General features: G+C 36.5%; 1 protein-coding gene across 1 annotated transcript; it reads left to right on the plus strand.

Annotated features, from left to right (window-relative positions):
* Positions 1–4,432: 4,432 nt before the first annotated feature.
* Positions 4,433–21,319, plus strand: LOC137034807 (ras-like protein family member 10B). The gene is made up of 4 exons (XM_067407998.1): positions 4,433–4,620; positions 5,346–5,724; positions 11,611–11,735; positions 21,049–21,319. The coding sequence occupies exons 2-4, from the start codon at positions 5,437–5,439 to the stop codon at positions 21,317–21,319; spliced, it is 684 nt and encodes a 227-aa protein (XP_067264099.1). The 5' UTR covers positions 4,433–4,620; positions 5,346–5,436.
* The last annotated feature ends 375 nt before the right edge of the window (positions 21,320–21,694 follow it).

Raw genomic sequence — 21,694 nt, forward strand, 5'->3', positions numbered from 1 at the left:
CGCGTTAACCCTCGGTCTGCCTTGGTTTCCAGTTTTATTTTGTAGAAACCATGGAAACACCAACGACGCTTTAATATTTACATGTTTTAATAGGCAAGGGAACAACTGTTTGGTTATTTTTATAGACAGAAAACTAATTATTGTTATATAGCTCAACACGTGTAGTCTTATTGTTTAAATCTAATTTTCTTGATTTTTTGCGAGTACCATGCTTCAGAGAAAAACACTATTTTGTGAAGTAGCTAACACAGCATAATCAGATGCAACTTTATTTTTACTAACAGTAATACACATTTTCTCCATCATACAGTACGTTTTAAAATTAATTTCATGTAATTTATCAACACAAGCCATCCAGCATTTAATATGATATTCTAAAATCGATCTATCTTACTGCAGTGTGTAACAGTGTCTCACAGCAGCCAGCGAGCATAACATAATTTTCAACACACTCAAATGTATCTAATATGATAAACAGAGCTGCGTTACCTCATACTAATGACCGGAAAAGCGGCAGCGGCGCCAGCGACTGTGTCATAATAAAAGTTCTGCTGCTCGCGGTGTGTGTAGCACAATTGCTCCAGCTCCTCGTTCAGCTCCCACAACACTCGCTCCTGCTCTACTTCGTACTACTGTAACGTTAATTATCGCATCCATGAACATGATTTCTTCCCGAGTCCTATCCCGATTATTTCCACCGGCTGTGATGTGAAGACCACATGTCCCAAGATTCTGTGCTCAAACTTGGTGTCATCAAGCTACGCCTTTGTTTTGAATAGGACTCTAGCAGATGAAAAATATTACAATTGGCATCTTTAAATGTGTGTTACAATGTTGAGGCATGAGTTCATCCATCAGATATTTTAAACAACCAACAAAGTCTTGTCACATTCAAACCAATTACATGAATCAAAAACACGTAAATTGTAGCTTATATATTCCTTTCAAAATCCACATGGCAACATTTGACAAAAAACTCAAGTAGATTACTGGATTGCTGTCAGTCGTTTAACATTTCTGTTAAGAAATGCAGCTTTTGCAGGAGTCAGTTCGGTTTTACAATGTGGTTGACATGCTTGTAAAAAACTAAATGTATAAATGCAATCATATTAAAGTCCCCCCTATTGTTACATACAGTACTGTGCAAAAGTCTTAGGCCACCATTAGATGTTGTTTTAGCAATGGTATAATGACCATATATAATTATTGATCAGTCTCTTTATTAGAATATAACCAGAAAATACAGGAAATATGTATGCAGTATTAAAAAACAGAAGGGAAAAAAAAAAAACAGAAAAAAAAGACTTCTAGAAGCTAAAGTGGCTGAACTCCCCTTATACTTACAATAGCAGGAACCGGCTCTCTTAAACATAAATGGAATGGAAAAGGACTGGAAGGCCAAGAAAACTTTCAAAATATGATCAGAAATTTCTCAGATTTTCGTCTTTGAGAAAATGGAAGAAGTCCAGGAGGTCACAATAAAACGATTTGCTCAAAGAAGCCATTTTGTTCCGATTTTTTTTATTTTTTATTTATTTTTTACATTTTGTGTAGATATTTCCTGTATTTTATGTTTGTATTGTAATAAAGACAAAAATAAATATGGATGGTCATTAAACATTTCTAAAACATCAAAGCTGATGGTGGCCTAAGACTTTTGCACAGTTCTGTATATCTGAGTGAAATGGCTTCTCGAACAAGAAAAAATGGACAGTACTTGATTTTGTCCATCGGGAATTGATTGGATGGTTGTGGTTTGCTGTTCGTAGATCTCATGTGAGTGACAACCCTCCTGGCATAACATCAGAAATACATCATCAGAGAAGAGATGTCGCTGCAAGAGGGAGGAGAAGTTATTTTCATTAAATATTATGAGGGCACATGAATTAAAAAAGGCAGCGGCTATTCGCACTAAGTGAAAATAGCATATTTTCTTAGCGATATGCTATTTACACTAGGTGAAAATAGTGATAGATTCTATTTACACTATGTAAAAGTATAATTTCTTTGCAATAAGAGTAAATAGTAATTAGATGCTATCTATACTTTATATTGGAAGATACTATTTGCACAGGATGCAATAATATTATAGAGTGTAAATGATTATATTTATTAAAATTATTAAATGGATGCTGCCTTATTGGGAGAATAAAAACCCTCCCTACACCTTCCCCCTAACCCTACCCAATAAACATTTTTAATATCACTTGTTTGCTGTTTATTTCCAATTTTAGAACATTATTTTCATTTTTATTGAAAATAAACGCAAGCTCGGCTAAAGGTGGATTCGATCCCGCGTCGATCACGTTAAAAGCCAGGTCTGTGAGCCTTACTCGCTAGTCGCACATCTCGCCAGTCTTTTTTTAAAAATTGAGTGGGCCAAACAGACATTGATGGGTGGAGCTAGTATAAATAGCACTTCCCAACAAGGTATGCAATTTGCACTTAGTGTAAATAGACACTCCGTTAAAAGCATAATGATGTACACAGATAAATAATTTATAAAATTATTCTGGCTGTGTGAACAGCCTTATGCCATTAGTCTCTGTGAAAGTGTTGAGTATGATTTATTTGAGTGGCTACGGCTAATGGTGAACATAAACAGAGTGACACATTCCACACAAAAAGTTTGCATAACGTCATTGATTACATGGTTTCAACCATTATATGGTTACACAAAAACTACCACTGAATCACTAAAATGACCGTTTTTTTTTAGTTTGTAGTATCTAGTCCTAATAAAATTTATGGAAGAGGATTAGGGCCAAGCAATAAAAAAAAAAAAAAAAACCATCTCGAGATTAAAGTTGTTAAATTTCGAGAAAAAGGTCGAGATAAAATGTTGAGAATAAACTCGTTAAATTACGAGAAAAAAACTCGTTCAATTTCAAGAAAAAAGTCGAGATAAAATGTTGAGAATAAAGAAATTAAATTACGAGAATAAACTTATTAAATTACGAGAAAAAAAGTAATTAAATTACAAGAACAAATTCGTTAAATTACGAGAATAAACTCGTTAAATTACAAGAAAAAAAACTCGGGAACAATTTCGGGAAAAAAGTTGAGATAAAATGTTGAGATTAAACTCGTTAAATTATGAGAAAAAAGTCATTAAATTACGAGAAGAAAGTCGTGAAATTATGAGAACAAATTCATTAAATTATGAGAATAATCTTGTTAAATTACGAGAAAAATAACTTGTTCAATTTTGGGGGAAAAAGTCGAGATAAAATGTTGAGAATAAACTCTTTAAACTACGAGAAAAAAATTGTTAAATCACAAGAACAAATTCGTTAAATTACAAGAAATGTCGTTCAATTTCAAGAAAAAATCGAGATAAAATGTTGAGAATAAAGTCATTAAATTACGAGAATAAACTCATTAAATTACGAGAAAAAAGTAATTAAATTACGAGAACAAATTCGTTAAATTACGAGAACAAATTTGTTAAATTACGAGAATAAAAAAAGACTTTATTCTCAACATTTTATCTCGACTTTTTTCTCGAAATTTAATGACATTTTTCTCATAATTTAACAAATTTGTTCTCGTAATTTAATGACTTTATTCTCGTAATTTAATTACTTTATTCTCAATATTTTATCTCGACTTTTTTCTCGAAATTTAATGACATTTTTCTCATAATTTAACAAATTTGTTCTCGTAATTTAATTACTTTATTCTCGTAATTTAATTACTTTATTCTCAATATTTTATCTCGACTTTTTTCTCAAAATTTAATGACATTTTTCTCATAATTTAACAAATTTGTTCTCGTAATTTAATGACTTTATTCTCGTAATTTAATTACTTTATTCTCAACATTTTATCTCGACTTTTTTCTCGAAATTTAACGCGTTTTTTCTCTAAATTTAACAACTTCAATCTCGAGATGGTTTTATTTTTTTATTATTGCTTGGCCCTAATCCTCTTCTGTAAAAATTTGATCTGGAATGAAGAGTACTATTTTTAGAGACACTTAGAAGTGACTAAGAAATAGGTTCTAGTACCAAATAATTAGTGTGGAATTACAATAAATGCTAGTTAGTAAATAGTTGATCTGAACTACAAAACTCAATAGAATGGCAAAGGAATAACTACTAGTATCTTATTAATAGTAATACTAGATATATTTATTGAATCAGTTCTAGTTTTAGAATAGCTTCTAGTATCTAATGAATACTTCAAAATGAAATATAGTCACTATTGGATAACTCACTAGTAAATAAAAAATAAGCATTAGTAACACATAAATCTATTTTAAGGAATAAATGTTAAAAAGGCTTGCCATAGACAAAGCAGAGCTCTCAGCTTTTTTTTCCCAATTCAATTAACCTGTGACGCTGACCCGGTGAGGCGCGAGGGCGCTGCGCGGTCCACCACTCTGATTTTACGCGCAAGCGTTGATTTATCTGTCTGTTAACACGGTCGAACATGCGCGCGCCGTGCTGTGCGCGAGGTCTACATGACGTGAGAAGAGCAGGATATTCCTCCAGGACAGTTTGAGGGTTACTTCTGCACCTGAATGCGACCAGAGAGTGGGAACTCGACGGGAAAGATCGCGCAGGTGTTCAGCAGCCCGAACCTCGCGAAGAATGCAACTTCTCACCTGCTCATAAGGTAAGTCATTGCTGCTGTGCGCGCGATACGCTCGCACCGACAGTCGCGCGCTTCAAATCTGAAAAGCTTTATGAGAAGGATAAACTGTCATCCGTTCTAGATATATAAATGTGGTACGGGTAGGGCATTTACAAAGGAATTTGGCGCTTATATAAAAGTAAATGAACAAGTATGCGTCTTTATTCTATAGGATGCAGAGGATACATTACATAAGCATTGTGTCGTATTATTATCGCTTGATAGACTGAAACTGAGAAGACTGATAGTAAATAAACTCTCAGCATCATGCATCCTGCCCCCTGCAGCAGCTCTATAAGAATAGCTCACACACAGGTGCTGCTGCCTGTGTCGTTTGCCTATGTGTGGCAATTTCTATTAATATCTTTGCTCCATTTAAATCATCCTGACCCCATTTAAGTGCTTTATATCATGAGAACATTGTGATATATGATGGAATTAACAGACTATGATATATATCCATAATAGATGCTTAGATTAGTACAAAAATACAGATTTGCCAAGTGCACAGGTGGAATTAAATGATGTGCACGATTTTGTTTTGAATTTTGTTATTTTTCATTATTTATTATTATTAATATTATGTTTATTTTATCTTTTTATGTGTCAGTTTATGTGGAGTCATGTCAAATTTTCTCTTTTTAGCTGAGTTGGGCTCTTGATTGGCAGTTTCATCTCTCTCCTGTTTCACTTCTCTCTTTCTGCAGGTCCTGCTGGCTTATGAATGGGACTGTGCTGTGGCCACCGCTGCTTTCTGTGCTTGAGTCAGGACTATGTGCTGCCCATGTGCCACTCTGAATGCATTGGCCAGCTGTTTGCGAGAGCAGGGAGGGTGGGGCGGCCCACCGGGGGCGAGGCGGAAACAGGGCGATGCCCCCTTCGTTCCGGATCGCGGTGCTGGGAGCTCAGGGGGTGGGCAAGACGGCCATTGTGAAGCGCTTTCTTCACGATGACTACAGTGATGTGGCGGTGTCCAGTAAGACACGGCGGGTGCATCTCTCTGCCGCAGTGCTCAATGGTCATGTGCATGACCTTCAGATCACAGATTATCCAGCCATCAGCAGCTTTCCTGGCAGCTCTCTGCAGGTACGGGAACATACCGCTACACTGTACGGAGTCTAATAATATGACTCGGACCTGACCTTGTGTCAGGACAAAGTTCAGCACATTTAGAGAAAGCACATTTGAGGTACCCAAACAAGGGCGGAGCTTTGATTGTGACACTGGTGGGAACATAAAAGCAGTGAAGAAAAAACTTTATTCATGATTGACATTTTGGTTTTTAGTCTATAGTGACTTCAGTTAAAGGGTTAGTTCACCCAAAAGTTCTGCCGTTCCACACCCGTAAGACCTTCGTTAATCTTCGGAACACAAATTAAGATATTTTTGTTGAAATCCGATGGCTCCGTGAGACCTGCATAGCCAGCAAAGACATTTCCTCTCTCAAGATCCATTAAACTGAATGTACAAAGCAAACTGTTAGCTCAAATATCTACAAAATTTAAAACAACACTAAAATAAAAGTGTGCTCTGTATCGCTCAATCAGATGAATGTGAAAGCTGTGCTTGTTTCTAACTCAACAGTAGATTCCTGGTCACATTTTCTTTCAGAAATATCAATGCTTATCTCATTTATGATATTAAAATAAAGTAACATAGTCACCAAGAGCACTCTGGCCCTAATACTGTGTAATTTGCATTAAAGGGTTATTTCACCCAAAAATGAAAATAATGTCATTTATTACTCACCCTCATGCCGTTCCACACCCTTAAGACCCTTAAGATATTTTTGTTGAAATCCAATGGCTCAGTGAGGCCTGCATAGGGAGCAATGACATTTCCTCTCTCAAGATCCATAAAGATACTAAAAACATATATAAATCAGTTCATGTGAGCACAGTGGTTCAATATTAATATTATAAAGCGATGAGAATATTTTTGGTGCACCAAAAAACCCCCAAAATAACGACTTATATAGTGATAACCGACTTCAAAACACTGCTTCAGGAAGCATCGGCGTTTTATGAATCAGTGTATCCAATCTGCTGTTCGGAGCGCCAAAGTCACGTGATGTCAGCAGTTTGGTGGTGTGACATGCGATCCGAATCATGATTCGACACAAAAGATTCATAACGCTCCGAAGCTACATGAAGCAGTGTTTTGAAAGTCGTTATTTTGGGGGGTTTTTTGGCGCACCAAAAATATTCTCGTCGCTTTATAATATTAATATTGAACCACTGTACTCACATGAACTGATTTAAATATGTTTTTAGTACATTAACAGCATTAAGTTAAAGAGGGTGAATGTAGGCTGTTTCAAACACTTAGTTTGCTCCATCCATGTACTAAATGCACATCCTTGCAAGAGTGCAGTTTTCTTTGACATATTTACTTTGACTTCTCTGGGAATGTCAAGGTTATGACGCATTTCAAATGCATCCAAAATTACAACAACAGTGGTTACATACATATAAATATATTTTAATTGTTTGATCAAAATTATTGCTAGAGACATGTCTCTAGCTTCCCTATTAAGTTCTTCGGCCTTGTACCCGAATGAACCCACCCATAGGCTTAGGAAATCATTAATGAGATCTTTTGAAGTCTGAGAGAAAAGACCCTGAGAAAATGACCTGTGTTTCTCTAGAGGTGCAGTAATCTGTTAAAGATGGTAATGTAGCTGTTATTGTAAGGATCTATTTTTACCTGATCTGGCCTAAAAATGACAAAAGATTTGTTCCCTTGTTTTAAAAAAGTTATTGTGGCTACAGACAGTTTTGTTTTTTCCCTGCATGTCAGGATAAAACATTTTTTACAGTATGTGCATAGACTTACTCTATACACTCACTAAATGCATGTGCTTAAAATATATATTTGTGTCTCTTAATGAATCTTAGGTGAAGAGACAAATTTGATAGTTATGTCTGTTTTATATTTTATTTAAAACACAACTCTGTTAGAGAGCTCTGTTATGTCTCCTGCGCTATACATTTTTAAAATGCTCCTCTAGGCATAGAAACGAGAGGATGCTTCAACTGTTTTCTTTCTGTTGTTATGGTTTCTAGCATGTTTATCATTGGTTGTCATGGTTACTCCTTGTTTCATTGATTTCACACACCTGTTCCTCATTTTAATCTTTGGTTAGTTGTGTATATAATGCGCTTTTAGTTTAATTCACTCTTTGTCTGGTGTTTCATTATGTTGTTTCTTGTGTTGGATTACTCTTTCTTGTTTTGTTTATAAAAGTTATGCTGGTAAATAGATCTAACCAGGCGTTACAATAATTTAATTTGACCCTTAAGAACGCCTTAATGTTTGTGACCAGTCCTATTTTGGTATCTGTTGCTGCCATATGTATGTGACAAGTTTTCTAATGTAAGTGTATGGAAGTCACGTGTGTTTCTACCTTTACATTTACAGTAGGTATTGATTCAGATAACAGTAGTGACAATGAAGTTTTCACATTTTTTATGTAGCGTAGTCTCTATCAAAATTAGACTTTTCAACATTTAGTTGACCTGTAAGCATGTGCCTTTAAGTATAATTTGTATAGTCTTGGACATTTTTACATTTTTTACGCATTTGGCAGACGCTTTTATCCAAAGCGACTTGCATTGCATTATACTATACATTTGTATCCGAGTATGAGCAATCCCTGGGATCGAACCCATGACGTTAGTATTGCTAGTGCCATGCTCTAACCACTGAGCTACAGGAAAGCATTTTTATCATGTAAACACTGTATTTAATTTTAAAACAAGGGGACAGATAAAGGTGTTGCAATGAAACACTTCATTTACTCATACATTTGTGTAATATCCATGCAATTTTTTAAAATCTTCATTATATAAAAATCACATGGCATACAATTATGAGATATTCAGATCAGCAACAGTGTGCGACGGCGACAGAGGTTTATGAAGGGCCAATTAAGCAGAATGTTTTCAGTGTTTTAACATGGGCTCTCAGAGTTTATGCACAGCGAGAGCGTTAGTATTGCAGAACGGTTTATAATGAACCAGTAGCCTTAGAGCTCATGGTTCTGTGTAACACTTGTGATTTCAGACAGCTTGAAAGGATAAAAGAGCCACTTGAGCAGCGAGGCCTTTTGTCTAAGCTCACTTTTCTTTCTCAGTGCTGTCATAATGATTCAGCGCTTTAATTAGGAACAATAGGACGAGAGGATTCTTTCATAACTTTTACATTTATAATTATATTCTCAATTGGAGTTTCCAGTCAGAGAGCTAGCGGTTAGCTTGAACTATCAGTAGCAAGGTGACTTAGATGACTGTTTTTCTTTCTTCACTTGTAAAAGCTAGCATTTCTCCACAAATCCTGACTAACCTCAGTAACAGATTTGATCTGAAAAAGCACCTTCTGTTAAAACATCATTTAATTGTGAAGTGCTGAATGTGCCATCAGAGTGCCTTCTATCCTTCTTCACATGGCTCACAGCTTATCATCTCTCGTGTTTCTGCATTACCTGTTTTACACTCCTATCTCCTTCAGTTATAACTAGCACATATTAATCAGTTCAGAATGAATCATCTGAACATGAGTAATATAAATCTCAAGGTTCAGGAGTGAAAGTGTTTTGTTTATGCTTAGTGTTATTACTGTAGATGAGCACTTGTATTAACCATTTAAAGCCTGAAATATGAAATTAAGGTCAGATTTTATTTTTTAAATGGAACAGTTTATTGATTTTTTTCTTAAAGTCTGCATATATGTGTTCCTTTTGTTGAGTATCATATTTAATACATCAGGCTTTTATGACTCATATATTGTGAGAATATGGAGCTCATACTTGAGGAGGGAAAAAAATGCTCAATTTTATAAAACTACGCAGAAATATGCAATTTTGTGCAGTTGCTGATATTTATATGGTTCAAATGTAAGATGCAATTCTGTATTAGAATGATGTAAATCAATGAGTTCTTTATGACATAAAATGCATATGAATATCAATTCTCGCTCTTTATGATTTTTATGATTTATATTGCCAGGGACAAAATGTATAATGCCCAACATTTTCTCCAAGCAATGCAACCATATAGGTTGTTTGTCACCTCCCTGAAATACGACCCATAGGAGCGTTTACTAAAGGCAAAAGGACACTTTCATTTTAATGCATTGTTCCCTTTTATCTGCGTCATATTTCGGATTTCGCATAGCTCAATTGGCAGAGCATTGCAATAACAATATGCAATCATGTGATCATGTGATCGTGGGTTCGATCCCAGGGAACGGATATGCTCATAAAATGTATATGCACTATAAATCACTAAGGGTAGGTTTAGGGGTCGGGTGGGTGTAGTCGTAAATAAAAAAATGAGTTTTGCTAAATGGAAATAGGACAAATGGTGTAAAAAGTCCACACATTGCATTTAAATGAACACGCATTTTGATTGATAACGACAGTCATACGTCATTTCATAACGACAGACGTAACACAACACTGTCATTATTTTTGCATGAGCTAGAGGGTGCATGACTTTAAAACGTAAATATAGGTCGTAATAAGTTGCTTGAAAAAAAACCTAAAGGGTTGGGGGTTTTTTTTGGAAGACAGTCTCATAATGCAGTGCATTATGATAATTGAGAGATAAAGGCCTGATGTATCATATTTGATGCGTTTGAACATAATTTTCTAAAAAAATTATGAATGAATATTCAAGTAAACTTAAAGGTGCTGTAGAACGTCTTTTTAAAAGATGTAATATAAGTCTAAGGTGTCCCCTGAATGTGTCTGTGAAGTTTCAGCTCAAAATACCCCATAGATTTTTTTTTTAATATATTTTTTTAACTGCCTATTTTGGGCCATCATTAAATATGCGCCGATTTAGGCTGCGGCCCCTTTAAATGCTCACGCTTCCCATCCACGGAGCTCGCGCTTGCCTTAAACAGTATAAACAAAGTTCACACAGCTAATATAACCCTCAAAATGGATCTTTACAAAGTATTCGTCATGTCTAATCGCGTAAGTATGGTATTTATTTGGATGTTTACATTTGATTCTGAATGAGTTTGATAGTGCTCCGTGGCTAAAGCTAACCTTACACACAAATATTGGGGGCGTACATATTAATGATCGGGCTGTTACGTAACAGTCGGTGTTATGTTGAGATTCGCCTGTTCTTCGGAGGTCTTTTAAACAAATTAGATTTATATAAGAAGGAGGAAAAAATGGAGTTTGAGACTCACTGTATGTCATTTCCATGTACTGAACTCTTATTATTTAACTATGCCAAGATAAATTCAATTTTTAATTCTAGGGCACCTTTAAGTAAATTGCTTAAGTTCAGTAAGTTTTCATCTTATACAAACAATATAAAAGTAATTCTTAAGTTTACTGGTTAATTAATCATTTGATACAATGCACTTATTGTGTACCTACATGTTTTTACATTGTACTTATATTTTAAAATTTTAAATTAATTTATGTAATTACATCTATAATTACACTGGTGTCCCATCCTTACACCTAAACCTACCCTTAAACCTACCCATACCACCAAACCTGTCCCTAACCTTACCTGTATCCACCTCAAAAGCAGCAAAAGTGTTTTGCAATTCAATATGAACCCAATAAGTACAATGTACTTATTTTTGATGTAAGTACATAGTAGTTAATAGTACCTAATATAAAGTGGGTCTAGTTTACTTTATAAAAATCAGTAAAGTCTTCACAGTGAAAAAAAGCATGTACCAGGACCTGAAGGGGGATGTTTTTAGAATTAAACTAAAAGGCCTTTTACTTGCTAAAAAAAAATGAACTATTAGTCAAATGACAGAATGTAGTTGATTGTGTATAACAGAATTTTTAAGCAAAGGTTTGATCATGCTTATAATTTAGAGGTCTTAGAAGTTTTGCGTATCAAATATGACACAATAGGCTTTATTGGGTAAACTGAACTTTGGATGTGTTTCAAGATCTTGTGTTGCATGATAATATGCTCTATGTCTGCGCAGGAATGGTCAGATGTTTGCTGTCGAGGCATTCGGAGCGCTCATGTCTACATTCTGGTTTATGACATCTGCTGTTTCGACAGCTTCGAGTATGTCAAGACCATGCGGCAGCAGATTCTAGAGACCAGGTACGTGATGGAATATTTACTTTTTGCACTACTTATTTACATCTTTGTACCCTTTTCTCTTCCTGATATGCTTTTGTCATCTCTTTATTTTTTTTCTATTTCCTGTTTTTTTTTCTGCGCTGCTTTATCTCCTGCATGTTTCTCATCTTTGATGGTTTGTGTAATTACGCTCAAAAGGCGAGACCCTTCTGTAATCAAGGGCTGCCAGCACACTGGGTCATTTCTTCATCGTTTGGATCCAAATCAAAAGAAATGACTTCTCCTCTGCTGATTGCAAAGGTCATCATCAAATGTCAATTCGAAAGCCTCAGATACTTTTTGCTTTGTACCTCGAGCAGGTTTGATGATGATGCCTAATTGTGGTTGTTTGGGCTGTGTTTTAAAGCTTCTTTGATATCTCTTTGATATCATTCCCTGTTTGACTTGATATCCATATGTCAGCACTTTTAGCGAGGTGCTGCTTGAATTCATTATCACATTATTGTGTAAACAAACACTCTTTTTTTCTAGCTCTGATGAAATAACTTAGTGTTTTATATTCAGTATACCACGCCTCTGTGCATATCTTGCAGTTGTGCAAATGAAATGTTGCCAATTTGTCTCACAGTGTCTTGAACCATCCAAGACCAAATAGTATATTTATAAGAGTAAATGAACTAATAAATTAGTTAAAGGGCATTATGCCCCTTTTCACAAGATGTAATATAAGTCTCTGGTGTCCCCAGAATGTGTCTGTGAAGTTTCAGCTCAAAACACCCCACAGATCATTTATTATAGCTTGTCAAATTTGCCCCTATTTGGGTGTGAGCAAAAACACACCGTTTTTGTGTTTGTCCCTTTAAATGCAAATGAGCTGCTGCTCCCGGCCCATTTCCAGAAGAGGGTGGAGTTTTAACAGCTCACGCTTCGACTGCTCAACAACAACAAGGCTCTAGAATCTCACGCAGCTAAAATGATGATTGTCAGAAACGGTGTTCAGCCTTACATTGTTCAAACTGGAGTCGGACACTGATGGAGAGACTCAGGAAGAAGTTAATATTTTGTGCAAATCCAGCATTGAATTGACCCTTGTTTGTGAAGCAGTCCAGCGCAAAATGACGGTATGGCACATCACTCTACTACAACAACTTTTCCTCTTCTCTAAAGCAGCCCAACATGGCCTCACACCCTTTTGTTGTGTGTTCTAGGGGACAGGGTTTACTTAAATTTTGGGGTTTGTGATGTCACCAACCCGGAAAGAAGCTTGTTCCTACCAGCCATTTGTTGTTGTCCTTAAACGGCGATTTCTGTAAAAGAAAATATCTCCCTTTGCATTGAACTTTGAGCGTCGTGAGTTTGCAGATGTTGTTTATGCTCAAACAGCAACATTACACACTAACTAAAGTTAAAAAAGTGAAATCATAATCAAGGACCCCTTTAAATAATAAACCATTTTCATAATCAGCATTATTCAGTAAAAATATCACAAAACATCATTAAAACATGAAAAAACATTACTTTGTATATTAATGCAATGTTTATATTGTCGCAAAATGCAAAACTGTATTATTGCACAGCTCTATCAGTTTTGCCGAGTCTGTGGTTTTCCTGCGAAATTGGGATACTTTTATACGGTTGCCGCGGGTTGTTTTTTATGTCCGCGGGGTTGAATCGACTCAAAATAATGCAATATTTAGTCCCTGAAATGCAAATTTTTACCGTGTGACCCCCCTGAAATGTGATTAGGCTAGTTTTGGGCTAATTTTGAGGAGCAGTTTTTTTGAAGGCGGGTTTTGTTGTGAAAATCTGGCAACCGTAGGCACTATACAGTACGCTCATGAAAAATTACTTTGGTAATATATACCATATAGCAAATCTCAACTTACTGATCTTTTTATTTCATTACAAAATGTAACTATATTATCACCCAGCTCTTTGTATAAAGTATGTCTAAATTCATACATGTAGGCCGATATATATATATATATATATATATATATATATATATATATATATATATCGGCCTATATATATATATATATATTATAAAGCACATCTCAACTCTTTAATTACTTGTATTGTCACAAAATGTAAACTATATTATCACCTAGCTATAATATACAAAATGTGACTATAAGACATGAAGATATTAAGATATTATAAGCATTAACATCATGATTTTCTGTAAAGCTGCTTTAAATCAATGTGTATTGTGAAAAGCGCTACATAAATAAATTTTACTTGACATAATATAATATAATATAATATAATATAATATAATATAATATAATATAATATAATATAATATAATATAATATAATATAATATAATATTGATCTTTAATACATTTATTTTTCTCACGCAATTAAGGTTTTGTTAGATTAATGCTTAAAATGAGAAAAATTATTTTTCAATAATATGTCAGAAAAAAGGTGTACAGATATGTGTGAGTTGCTAAAGAACAAGTGTATCAGTGTAATGCACACAGTGACAGTGATGCTCCGTCATTATTTAAATTCATTTCAGTCACCGATTGGCTAAAATTGGTCAGTGTGGGCGTCAGTGGTGAGCCTGTCACTCACAGGCAGATTTAACGTAATCAATGGCGTCAGCTGTCATGCTTTACTTGCGTCAAGGCCTGAGCAGTGAGACAGGCAGTTCCGGTGACAAACATTCATGTTTTATTGATCCAGGCAGAACACAATTAAGTCACCTTGGCCCGACACTGCCTCACAGCCTCTACCACACAATAGGAAGAGGATGAGCCGGTTTGATTCACTGATCTGATCTGCTTATAACCAACAGAAGTGAGAGCGCTCGCTGTCAATCGTTCCTGTAATAAGACAGAGCCTGTTAGAGTGAAGAATTAAAAGAGAGACAGTAAATTAATCTTTGGTAAAACAATAGCCACTTGATAGTCTAACAGTTGAAGTTTGTATGAAGCTCTGTTAATGTTCTTAATAGTGTCCATGTACAGTAGCTATCCAAAATGTTCAGTAGACAGCATTTTATTAAAAGGGGACCTATTATGCAAAATTCACTTTTACATGGTGTTTGAACATAAATGTTTGTTGGCAGTGTGTGTACACAACCACCGTACAATGGTAAAAATCCATCCACTCTTCTTTTTTTAATCCCCATAAATCATAAGCAGTGTCTCAGAACAAGCCGTTTGCAGATTCTAGTAATGTGATGTCGCATTGCTTAGGCCCCGCCCACGACTGCTGACAGACTCTGCCCTATTAACTTAGCTCCTCCCTTGAGTGAGCTGTACACAGTCCTCCATGTTTATCTCCTCACTAGATCATTTATCAGCAGCATTCAAGTAAGAAATATAGTATAGTTATTCAGTTAAGAGCAGTTAGTGATTTTCAGTTTTTCTTTTGTTGTTTGGTTCATATTAACAGCATATACAGCAGTAGGTACTGTATATTACGCTGCTGTCACTTTAATACACAGATCTAATATACACATGTGATTTCTTTCCCTGATTTTTACGTTCAGACTTAATCAACTGTTTATGTGAACCTTGTGTGTATTTGACAATTTAAGTGCAAAAAGACATCAAAGAGAACTTAATTTAACACTCACAGGACGCGCCATCTGACATCCAGCTTTCTGTGCGTGTGCTTCGGGTGCGTGCGCTCAGAAAACCATATATCAGAAGTTTAGTCTGATATGGCTTTAAAATGCATGCACATAATAAACTTTCATGACGATGAAGAACTGCGTGATTGTGATAGAGATGATATCAAAAACAAATGAATATCCGAGGCACGAGCTTCCTCTTCTGGATGGAGGGGCGGGGAGCCGCAGCTCATTTGCATTTAAAGATACATGCACAATAACAGCATGTTTTTCCTTCCCCTCAAAAACTGGTATTTACAGTATAGTATAATAAATGATCTGTAGGGTATTTTGAGCAGAAACTTCACAGACACATTCAGGGGATATCTGAGACTTATATTACATCTTGAAAAAATGGGCTTAAATGGCACACTATATAAAATTTTTGGATTAAAAAAATAAAAAAAACACTGGAACAATGTTATATATTTAGTTGACTTGTGTACTTGCATTATCCCAAATGTTTCCAAGAAATAAATGCAGAGAAATACGCAATTTTTACCAGGACACGGACTGTACGCCATGCGCTTGACCGGAAGAAGCGGAAGCGGCGACTGTGTTATAATAAAAGTTCCGCTGCTCTCGAGCCGTGTGTCACACTCGTCTCTCATTAGCAATCGCTCCAGCAGCCTCGTTTCTGCTCTGCTTCATACTACAGTGACGTTAATAATCTCATCCATGAACATGATTTCTGCCCGAGTCCCGTCCCAATTCTTTTCCTCTGGCTGTAGACATGAAGGCATCGTCAAGCTACGTCTTTGTTTTGAATAAGCAACCTCTAACGGTGAACATGTACATATTGTGGCTTTAATAGGTCTCCTTTAAATGCATGAATGTTTCGTCAATCATTATTACATTACTGAGATCTATATCTAACATGGATGGATCTCTAACTGCTGCAATAGTGTAAATCTCTCCTGATATTTTATTAACAATTACAAATGAATAAAATAAAGCATATTTCGCTACGTTTTGGAACTTGGAAGGGTTCAATTTGAGCAGATGCTTTTTCCCATCATCACTATCATCAACAGAGCTCATTTCCCCAGTACATTCAGCATCTGGCAATTCTGACCTACAATTGTGATTTTTATATATCTTGCAAATTCATAATTCGTACTCCCGATTGTGACTTTAATTCAGATTTTATTTCTCAGAAATGTAAGATATCAATTTTTGTATATGAGTGCCATTGTGAGAATAAGTGAAACTGTGAGATAAAAAAAGTCCTAGTTACCTTTATTTTTTATCCTGTAGTGGAAGACTGCCTCCGTATGTTAGTCCCCAATGGCAGTTAATGTTATAGTCCCTGCCTTTAAGTTAGATCATGTCCGAGAAGCACAACACATGTCGGATTTAAGGGATAAATTGATGTAGGCTGCAAAGCAATCCAGACTGACAGTCAAAACTCCTAAATATTAATGACTAAATGAATGAATCCGAGATTAGATTGAGTTAGTGAATGATGAATGATGAATGAATGCGGTAATAAATGAATTCTGTTTGCAGAGGGACTCTGCTGTCAGGGATCAGAGACCAGAGCTGTCACACCGGTGACTGATGGACAATGCTGGTGGTTTCTGTCAATTCAAGACCCAGAGTCACCCGGTGACAGACAGCAAGGGCTCTGAGGAGGTTTGGGGCTAATTGTGTTTACGACCCAATCTTCTTATCAGTACACGGACACTCATCGTGTTTTCTGAGATCAGCTTTGAATAAGTTTTGAAATGAATCCACATCAGAACTGTAGCTGTTCATTTGCAGTATTTTCCACAGCAGAGGTCTATTTTTGGCTTTCCTTCCCAGTTTATATCAGTCCGGTGCAGTGCTGTGGAAAGCCTCTGTGAAGTGAAACAATTGGAAATCTATTTGTCTTTTTTTCAGAGCTGTCAGAGAGGCACAGGTCATCTCAAACAGGGATAAGTGAGGAGACATAAGCTTCTCTCCGGGATCTGTGCTCTCTGCTGGAGACGGACGAGAGGTTGATAGCAGCCAGGCTCCTGACAGCTTGTCAGCTGCGCTGAAGCAGTTTGCGCATGCAATACATATGTGAGGCTGCTTATAGACACAGAAGGGCCGAAAATCCTTTGTCTGACTAGACCTTAGTCAGGGTACCACCTTATTTATTTTTTGACAGGAATGAAAACAAGGGTTTGTGTGGGACGGAATAGTGCAGTGGATTGTACTGTTGTTTAACAACATGCCAATTGTTCAGCTGATGAAACGTCTTTCCAGAAAAAAAAACAATTAATAGACAAAAACACCATGAAACAGTTTTAAAAGTTCAGTTGCGAAAATTATGTCTTTAAGCGTGCCATTGTAAAGACTGTACATCTGTCCCTCACAGCCTTGTTTTCATCTGTGTTAAATTGAATATGGCATCTAACCTGTCACACTGTAATTGACATGCCATCAAATAAATTAAATTTGACATTTTTCAGAAATGTTGCTTGTATTTCAACATTGAAGCAAGTGTTTGAATATAATTTTGATATAAATGATTTAGATTTTTTTATACTTATTTTTATTTCATGTTAATATGAATATTTGTATTAATATTTAAGCAATATCGCACAAACAAGAGTGCTGATATTCAGTCAGCATTGAGTTTCAGACAAAATGTAGCCAGTTAATTAACCCTATAAAGCCTACTATATCATAGTTGATTTGCAAATTTCTAAGGACTCTAAATTATCAACATGATCAAAAACCTGTTGTACACAATCTACTACATGCCATCATCAGTGAATTAGCACCTCTGAGTCCAGACCTTAAATTCATTGAAAGTCTTTGGGATGTGCTGGAGTAGACTTTACAGAGTGCTTGACTCTTGCTTTGTCAATACAAGATCTTGACCAAAAATTGATGCACCTGTTGATGGAAATAAATGTTGTGATGTTATTTCAATCAGGAGGTGCATCAATTTCAGCATCTCTCATCTGTGTAGGCCTCCAGTAGCCACGTTTCCATTACAGATTTGCGCAAAACTTTTGCAATATTTTCTAAATGTCAATAAAAAACTTGCGAAATGACGGCATTTCCATTAACCGATGTTATGCGACTAAAACTCTCGCGATTAGTCATTTTCCAATGGATGCTTCCTCATTTCTTCGCTCCTTCATCCTCCAGCCTGTGACCTGGAAACCGATCAAAGAAAATCTTGAAGGCCATTTTATTTCTATAAATGCCTTTTCAATTCTATAAATGCATCGCGAGGAGGTGAGGAACGAGGAGTGAGAAAGCTTCCTGAGGAGCTATGAGTGAGGATGCACCGGTGCATAGACATCTAATACTATTAGTTTCTATTATGTTAATTATTGATTGTTAATAGATTAATATACTATTACCATTAGATGTCAAACTTTTCTTTTTTTCACATTTTTTTCACATTTATTTGTATAGCGCTTTTCACGATATCGTTCACATATCGTTTCAAAGCAGCTTTACAGAGAATGCATGTCAACATTACAATTTAGAGAATCTGGTATCGGAGATGATTGTTCAATGTATGTGGTTTCAGAAATGTACATATAATCATGCAGTTAGCTAACAATGTAATAATTTAGGCAATTTAATTTACAATCACCGTTAGCAGTTTAACTGAAGGTAGAAGCTTTGAGCTCCTGGAAATAATGGATAACATATTTACAATAATTAGGATATATAGAAATTTGGGAATGTGCATGTTGATCCTTGCCAAGTCCTTGCAGGAGTTGGCGCCATCTCTTCCAAGGTTGGTCATCTGAGGTCTTCTTAAGAGGCTGGATCCAAACTGAAGCTGATGTCCTCTCTAGTCACCTCGGGACAGGCATCCTGAGATAAAACAGAAAAGCAAATGGAGAATAATTAGCGTAGCTGCTGTTCATAACATTAAGCAAAGATAGTCATGTGCAAGTGATCTGATATGAGATGCATTATATAAATGCTTGGATAAAGAGATGCGTCTTTCATCTAGATTTAAACTGGGTGAGCGAGTCTGAGCCCTGAACATTATCAGGAAGGCTATTCCAGAGTTCCGGAGCCAAATGTGAAAACGCTTTCCCTCCTTAAGTGGACTTAGATATCCTAGGTACAACCAACTTCAATAAAATAAGACTCCTCGAGGCTCGAGTGCAGCTGATGACGCTTTAAAGTGACGCTCGAGGGATCAAGAATATTCCAATTTACAAATAAGATTTCCTTCAATTACTCCGTCCTCATTTTCTCTTCATGCATCCTCCCGTTGCATCTATGGGGTGAAGCTGAGGCACAAGGAAAGACTTGCAAAAGAAAAGCACCCCTTGTCTCGTCTTTCTGTACAAAGATACTGCGCTATCTTTAAAGAATAATGATGTGACTGTATGTCAGGTGACCTGTAACTGTGAAAAAACATCTCCCTTCTATGGCCTTCTATCTGCGTTTCCTCATCCTAGCAGCTAGTAGCTACTATCACAGCATGCCAAGTACAAAATGGATTAAGACATACTTTTTTGGGCATTAAATAATGGAGCAAATACCAGTAAACTGACTACCATAAAGGGATAGTTCACCCAAAAATGAAAATTTAATGTTTATCTGCTTACCCCCAGGGCATCCAAGATGTAGGTGACTTTGTTTCTTCAGTAGAACACAAATGATGATTTTTAACTCCAACCGCTGCCGTCTGTCAGTCAAATAATGGGAGTGAATGGGAACTCGATCAATAAGAGTCGAAAAACCTTCCATAGACAAATCCAAATTAAACACTGCGGCTCGTGACGACACATTGATGTCCTAAGACACGAAACGATCAGTTTGTGTGAGAAACCGAACAGTATTTACATCATTTTTTACCTCTAAAACACCACTATGTCCAACTGCGTTCAGCACTCGCTTAGTAAGGTCTGATCGCGCTCTGACAACGGCAGTGATGTCTGACACTCACTAAGATCAGACCTCACTAAGCGATTGCTGAACGCAGTTGGACATGGTGTTTTAGAGGTAAAAAATTATATAAATACTGTTTGGTTTCTCACACAAACTGATCGTTTCGTGTCTTAGGACATTAATGTGTCGTCACGAGCCGCAGTGTTTAATTTGGATTTGTCTATGGAAGGTTTTTCGACTCTTATTGATCGAGTTCCCATTCACTCCCATTATTTGACTGACAGACGTCAGCGGTTGGAGTTAAAAATCATAATTTGTGTTCTACTGAAGAAACAAAGTCACCTACATCTTGGATGCGCTGGGGGTAAGCAGATAAACATCAAATTTTCATTTTTTGGGTGAACTATCCCTTTAAACATGTTGCATGATTTATTGAAATACTCTCCTCCCATAAATACTGCGTCCTACAAATGCATATGCAATAAGGTCAGCCTCATAACTGTATCCACGTCTTTTCAGCACTAATTTTTCATTGTCCTTAGTATATGCTGACAATAGTTTTGGCATAAAGAGTTCTTTGAAATTGAGTCAAGAATCCTAGGGTACTAGAACCCCACTGAACCTTTTTTTCTAAAGGTGAAGTTCCATAAAGAACCTCCATCCATCGAACCTTTACATTGAACAAAATGTTCTTTGTAGTGGAAAATGTTCTTCACACCTTTTACTAAAAGTTTTTTTGGGGAACCAAAAAGTGGTTCTTCCATGGTGTCTGTGGAATATAAGAAGATTTGACCCGTCTTTTGTGTAGAATTGTTTTTAGATTCTGTATTTACAGTGGTTGTGTCTGTGTGTTTTTCCACAGAGTCACAGGCACTGGGGAGACGCCTATTCTAATAGTCGGCAACAAGCGTGATCTACAGCGAGGTCGAGTCATCCCCCGACACAGCGTATCTGACTTAGTCCGAAAAAGCTGGAAGTGTGGATATGTGGAGTGCTCTGCCAAGTTCAACTGGCACGTTTTACTGTTGTTCGGAGAAGCTCTCCGCAGCATGGGTTGTGCCCGCTGCAAGCACGTCCATGCCACCATCCGTTTCCAGCGGGCGCTCAGGAGAGAGCGATGCATCCTAATGTGAAGACTTCTGCGATGGCCATTGTAAAGCGATTTATGGGATATGTCTGGCGATGGATGCTCATTATTGTATGGACAGCTGGAATAGCTGTGATAACCCTCTTGCCAAGGAACTCAACATTTGGGATTTTAACTACAGACAGACAGATGTGGTCTTGAAACAGGAAGTCCCTGTTGCTTCATTACCTAAGCCTTCAAACTGATGTCTCTCCTTTTGGACTGAGAGAACACAACCAACATCTCTGCCTTCTATCTTAGAAATCCAAACTGCCAAAAAGCTGGTGGAAGGCGACAAAAATCAACTTTAGTATTACATTAATAATACACTTCCTGTCATTGCTTACATTCCGGCCAGGACAGAACATAGGACGCTCCTCTA

Source organism: Chanodichthys erythropterus, chromosome 13, assembly GCF_024489055.1.
Source record: "Chanodichthys erythropterus isolate Z2021 chromosome 13, ASM2448905v1, whole genome shotgun sequence".
Taxonomy (NCBI): domain Eukaryota; kingdom Metazoa; phylum Chordata; class Actinopteri; order Cypriniformes; family Xenocyprididae; genus Chanodichthys; species Chanodichthys erythropterus.